Genomic DNA, 5,963 nt, shown 5'->3' with positions numbered 1-5,963 from the left:
GATTGGGTGGCGTACGTTTGATGTACATGGCCTTTCCCTTACACACTAGGCCACATGCAGCTAGCACGGGTGGGGTTCCTTTATGGAACCAATGGGATAGTGAGCTTGTGGATGCCGCATTCCTTCTGGCAACTGAGTTTCTTTTGGTTGATGGCATGGTTGTGGCAACATGTCGTGCAGAAAATCTGTCCATTGTCACTTCGAAGACAAAGGGAGCTCATTTCCCGTTGTTGAGGATATTGTACATACGGCTGTCGGAGTCTAGTTGCATGACTGTTCAGGACTATGTAGAGGGGGTATGCTATTTTTTGTTTTGATATTGAATAGTAACTTCGATGTTCGCATTTCAAAATATCAACATTTTGCTGTTATTCGTAGGTTGGTACTTTGTTGCTAGTCATTTTTTCATCCCCTAGAACCGGTGGGTGTCGGCTTCCGAGGTATGATCGAGCGGATGGAGAGATTGAAGCAAATGTACGTGGCTTCTCTGCAGATGACGACGATGGAAGGTAACTTGCAAGATCGATATGCTCCATAATTTTATATCTTAGGGCCCCATTTAGGAAAGGTGATAAGGTGTGAAAAATATCTTGGTTGCTTGTACTCGTAAAATGTTACCACAGTAATGGCCACATGAAATAATTTTGGTCTCACCGTTTACGTATTCCACGGTGCGAGCAAATTTGCTTGCGGATTATGGCCCGTAAACTGCGAGTGCTCGGCCCGGCTACAAGAACTGCGAAGCTCGCTGCGGGTATGGCCGAGAGCTTCGTGTTTGGCCCCGTTCTTTAAGTCCTCTGCAGCCCCCAGCACGTCGTCAAGCTTTCTGAGGTGCGTTTCTTTGCAGTTTTTGTTGAAATTTGTGGTTTTGACAGTTTTGAAAGGTATCCCTGCGAGCTTTCTGGCAATTCTGCTTTCACATCCCATAAATCCCTTTAATTTCTCCTTATAACCTGCAATTGGACGTCTCGGGTGGAAATTCCGTATTCCTTCTGTCAAATCTGTGCAAATTTAGCTTTGTATTTCGTTGTTTTGCAGCTAAATTTCTGTCTTTTGGAGCGAAATTCGGGTAATTTTGATCCCTTTTCCATGTGAGTAGAGATACAAAGGAAATTTTTGAGCTATATTTAGCTTAAACGGGAAATTACTCTGTTTGCAGGTTTCATGAAGCCTGCTTCAATGGGGGGACCATTAGCAAGCATGGTTTTTCTTCCAGACTCTGCTTTTGACAAGGACTATGGAGATTTTCTGCTCAGCGTGTGCATCAAGATGCTAGCCCAGGCCCTCACAGCTCTTCCGGCTCTCTGCTTCTCTGTTCTGCCAAGATTGAGGTCTGCAGATTCCTCCGTCTCAGACAAACAGGTAAGCCTTTAGTTTTACCCATTCATGCGCAAGAGAGAGAGAGAGAGAGAGAGAGAGAGAGAGAGAGAGAGAGAGAGAGAGAGGTCTACCATGGGTCTTACTGCTTAGATCTACTGCAAGCCTGACCTTTTCTCTCAAAATAACCAGTCTTGTTTCACATGGCTTAGCTTGCTTCGTTTTTCAGGCCAGTTTTGCCACGCGTATCTGTGAAGCTGAAGCCTCAGGGTGAGGTTCTGTACTTGAAAAAAGAGCTTGCAGGCCTATCTAGCTGAAATCTTTGTGTGTTAGTGAAGAGAGCACACATGTATTTTGCTGTTTTTCATTTGCGGTAAAATTTGCACAAAGATTTGCCCACTGTGGGAGAGTTTATTGATAAAGAAGGCAGTATGCTGATTCACAGGCCTTCTCACACTCCTTGTTTGCTGTTAGCCCTAGAAGAATACATTATTTGGTTTTGATTTGCTTGCAAGCTGACCTCAACCTTTTTCAGAAGCATTTTGCTGCTAAACTTATGATTTTTCTGTCATTTCAGCCGTCACTTTGATGAACCTTGCCTGGATTCTGAGCTGTGTAACACAACAGATGACTCCTTTACTTCTGAGGTATTTCTGAGGGTTCTGTAGAAGTATGCATGTCTTTTCATGTGTGCGGAAATCTTGGATCCAGACTTAAATGATTGGTTTTCCTTCAGGAGCTCAGTGAGGTCAACTGTAAATCATACGGGGAGGCTATGCAAGGACCAGACGTGAGCAAGAGGATGCAACAGAAGGACATAATTGCGTGGCTTGCTCTTGCCAAGAACAAAGATGATGATGATGAGGATGAAGATGAGGAAGATGAGGATGATGATGAGGACGACGATGATGATGCTGCAGATGAGGAGGGTGCAGGTGGTGAAGGTGAAGGTGAGGAGGAAGTGGAGGGTCATGTTGGTGGTGGTGGAGGTGAGGATGATGACGACGACGACGACGATGACGATGATGAAAACGGTAAAGGGGATGATGAAGAAGATGAGGAGGATGCAGTTGAAGGAGAGGATGATGAAGACGAGGATGGAGCGGAGGATGATGAAGATGAGGATGAGGAAGACGATGATGATGAAGAAACTCCAGAGCCTCCGCAGAAGAAGAGAAAATGAATATGTAGCGGCTTTTTCTTTGGGTAGATTAACTAAATCGAGGATTAAAGCGTTTTAGAGTTTGTAGAGGCATGGGTTGTGGCTCAATCGCAGAGTAGGTCTTTGATGGTAAGCGGTAACAAGCTGAAGGCTTTCGATGTCTTTTACAGGAATAGTTTTCATGTCTGCAACCAATGCATTGCTTTTCTCCTTTGTATCTGTGACATGACTTAACCCAAATACCATAATTTGTGGTTGTGTTTTTCAGTTACAGGAGAAATAAAGTGGCTAATGCAAACCTAATCTTTTAACTCAAGACTTGTAGTTGCTGTTTAGCCGAATTCTACATGCCGTCATTTTATTGTATCAGATCATTCAAAGAATGCTTTTGTGTGGTGTATGTGGCTTGTCTGAGAGGAAGCATGGCCAAGAGCAAAGAGGTGGTTGTTTGATACCATTGGCACTTTCAGCATCTATGTATGTTGCTTGCTTTGGGCCTACTTTGAAGTCATGGGTAGTCTGTTCACAAGAGGTTGATGGAGTGTCTTATCACACGTTTGGGACTATCCTGTTACAGTTTTAAGGACATTCTTACATGTCAATGGCAACTCAGTGCTGTATACAGCTGGTTTTTGTCAACTCATACATGGAGCTGCTGCGTGGTCGATCTGGTTTCTTGCAGGGGTAGGTTGTAGGTGGTGCCTAGTCGCATGTGCACATTTTGGGCATCTTGGGCCTGTTTGTGCTTGCATTCACTCTGCAGATGCTCCTCAACACTACATCCCACAAGGTCTTGAATGAACGGCAGAGAACCAGGGCACATTTCTCTCAACGCTTGTGATCTGTCTTATGGATCTGAAGTGGCTAGGGGAGCAACAAAGTACACGCGGGCATGTGGTTAGGGCATTGGGTTGTTAGCAGGGAAGTCGCGGGTTTGAGACTCGGGTCGTGAGGGGGGTTTGGTCAAAGCCGTAGGCGTTTCATCGATCGTCTGCTTGTCTCGAGATCTGCACCCACCAGTAAAGACCGCACTAGGCAGATGCCTAGGAGTCCATGGCTTCCCCATCCATTTTAGTAGGGAGCCAAGGCCTGTTTTCTATCTACATAACTATCTGCACTGAGGACGCTAGGGAGTTAGTGCACTCTGAGCATATTCCGACTCGAATACCTTGAATTGCGCCGGCACCCCTCCCCCCTACAACAATTGTTGTTCTTGCCACAGCTCCGTTTGCGCACACCTTGCAGGTATCTCTGATCCCTTCTCCTCCCATCCCCTTCTTCTCCATGCATGATATGTGGCTGGGTAAGTACTGTAGGTGCATGTAATTCGGAAGAGCTGACTTGAACCAAGGAGTGGTCATGTTTGATTGGCCTTGTTGTACTAGGTAATTTCTTAATACAATCCTTAAAGGTCGTTTAAAGAGAGATTATTGTTCACTTCAACATAAGGACTTTTTTTAGTTTATAGATTGAGCTTTTGCACATGTTTTTATTTTTAAATCTAGTTGCTCCTCATGTTAGGATTATCTAACACACACACACACACACACACACACACACACACACACACACACGTAGTTTTTAAATATGAAGATTATTTACGTGTCGCCACATCTTTGTACGCATTGCACTTCTAAACCATGACGATAAGTAATAATGTAATAATTTTAGAAAAAAATTAAATGCCACTGTCATTGACCTACCATTTTTGTTGTTTATTGCTAGGGTCCACGTTTTGAAACTATCAAGCAGACATAAATACTAATGAACTTTAGCTCGCTACAAACAAAATCAACAAAAAATTAAGTTGCTCCTGTTGCATAAATTTTGGAGATCAATAAAGTTTTATATTTTGTGCATGGACTATTTTAAGTGCCATATAGAAGTATGGTGGAGAGTCCTCACAGTGTCTCTCTAAAAATGATAAGTGTCTCTCCAAAAATGATAAGAAACGGAAAACCTTGCCTTGCTGCAAAGTCTAGTATGCAGTCTATCCTACAAAGGCAAGAAAATGCTCCTTGTTGATCTTTGTTGTGTACTCTACTTTGCTCACTCCGTTGTCAAACTCTATTTAGCTATGACATAAAAGGTAGCTATGACATAAAAGGGAAAGGCTGAGCTATATAAGAGCTCTCTCTCTCTCTCTCTCTCTCTCTCAAGACCCTTGAGATTGTTTCTATGGTGTCAAAGCTTCTTTTTTTTGAAGATAAACAAAGATTGTATTAAAAAAGGAGAAGATACAAGGCCTCAAAGATGGCGAAAGATGCATCCTCATACTCTCTTCATCTTTGGTACAATAGCTCAATATAAGAAGCACTATCACTGCCATCTTCTTGATGTCCTCTAATTGAAATATTACCATGGCCATCTATACATCATCAAGTTTTTCTGTGGTACCTAGGATAGCATAAATACAATGCCAAATTGCAACTACTAGTGCAAGTACAACGTACCTATCCGTGCCGTGGACTACAAATTCCTCAACAAAAAGTAGTATTAATGGCCCACACATGAGAGGATGCTTCTAGGCTCTAGGGCTTGAAAAAACCAATTTTATGAGCCTTGTTTTTAAGGTCAAGCTAACAATACAACATGGACGTATGCCAAAATCTAAAACATTTACTGGCTTTTACAACTAAAATGCCCAAATTTTATTTTTGCAAACTAATGGACAATGAAATTAGAACCAAGAATTTTCATTTTCAACCGAAAAATTTACACTACCAAGGTTTAAACAAGTAAAAGGGTCATGATGGCTTTCTAAAACAATAAGAAACTGATAAAATCATTAGGTAGAGTTTAACTAGAATTATATAAGGTGAAGCAGTGTTTGGAATTGTCTCTTTTAAGCGATCGAGTGTCCTCGCAAAGAAGCAAACCAAAAATACTAACAATTTTTTTGAAATTTGTAAGATTTTTGAACTAAGTTTTGACATCTTTTGCACCGGTTTTTCTTCTCTTTACCATGGTTTGCTCATTAAAATAAATAAATAAATAAATATATATATATATATATATATATATATATATATATATACACACATACACACACACACGTATATATCTGTGGATATATACATATAGATATATGTATGTGTATTTATATATATGTGCATGTGTGTGTGTATGTATGTATGTATATATCTTACTAGAAGGTGAAGCTTCACTTTATCATTCTAAAAGAATAGAATACAAGAGAAGTCAAGCCATGTGAGGAATTGAAATGAAAGGTGAAATAAAAATATCCATTTAATACTTTAAAACCAAAAATAACATTTAAGGTAAGTGTCAATCATCACTCAAAACATTGAAAGTATGACTAACCCAACACTCCTTTAATGTTTCTTTTAGCAAGCCAAAAAACAAAAGCCACTTGGAAACACTATTGCACGCCCACTAAAGAAATGGCAAGTATTGGTGCTACGTGTGGAAAGGGGGAAGAGACCAATGGATTATGCCTTCTCTTCATGTGCACAATAGGTAG

General features: G+C 41.1%; 1 protein-coding gene across 1 annotated transcript; it reads left to right on the top strand.

The window, feature by feature from the left end:
- The first annotated feature begins 675 nt into the window (after positions 1-675).
- LOC147431089 (uncharacterized) lies at positions 676-2,795 on the top strand. Its single transcript, XM_086493738.1, has 6 exons — positions 676-831; positions 1,039-1,069; positions 1,160-1,362; positions 1,547-1,587; positions 1,895-1,964; positions 2,054-2,795. Exons 3-6 carry the CDS (start codon positions 1,165-1,167, stop codon positions 2,498-2,500), a joined length of 756 nt encoding a protein of 251 aa, XP_086349864.1. The 5' UTR covers positions 676-831; positions 1,039-1,069; positions 1,160-1,164; the 3' UTR covers positions 2,501-2,795.
- Positions 2,796-5,963: the final 3,168 nt, after the last annotated feature.

This window comes from Adiantum capillus-veneris, chromosome 21 (assembly GCF_014529385.1).
Source record: "Adiantum capillus-veneris isolate H3 chromosome 21, ASM1452938v2, whole genome shotgun sequence".
NCBI classification, from domain to species: domain Eukaryota; kingdom Viridiplantae; phylum Streptophyta; class Polypodiopsida; order Polypodiales; family Pteridaceae; genus Adiantum; species Adiantum capillus-veneris.
This window is presented reverse-complemented; position numbering and strand designations above follow the sequence as displayed.

Coding starts and splice junctions, on each gene's coding strand:
- LOC147431089 (XM_086493738.1), top strand. CDS start 1,165: ATGAAGCCTGCTTCAATGGGGGGACCATTAGCAAGCATGGTTTTTCTT. Junction 1,363..1,546: donor CCTCCGTCTCAGACAAACAG/GTAAGCCTTTAG, acceptor TTCGTTTTTCAG/GCCAGTTTTGCCACGCGTAT. Junction 1,965..2,053: donor ATGACTCCTTTACTTCTGAG/GTATTTCTGAGG, acceptor GTTTTCCTTCAG/GAGCTCAGTGAGGTCAACTG.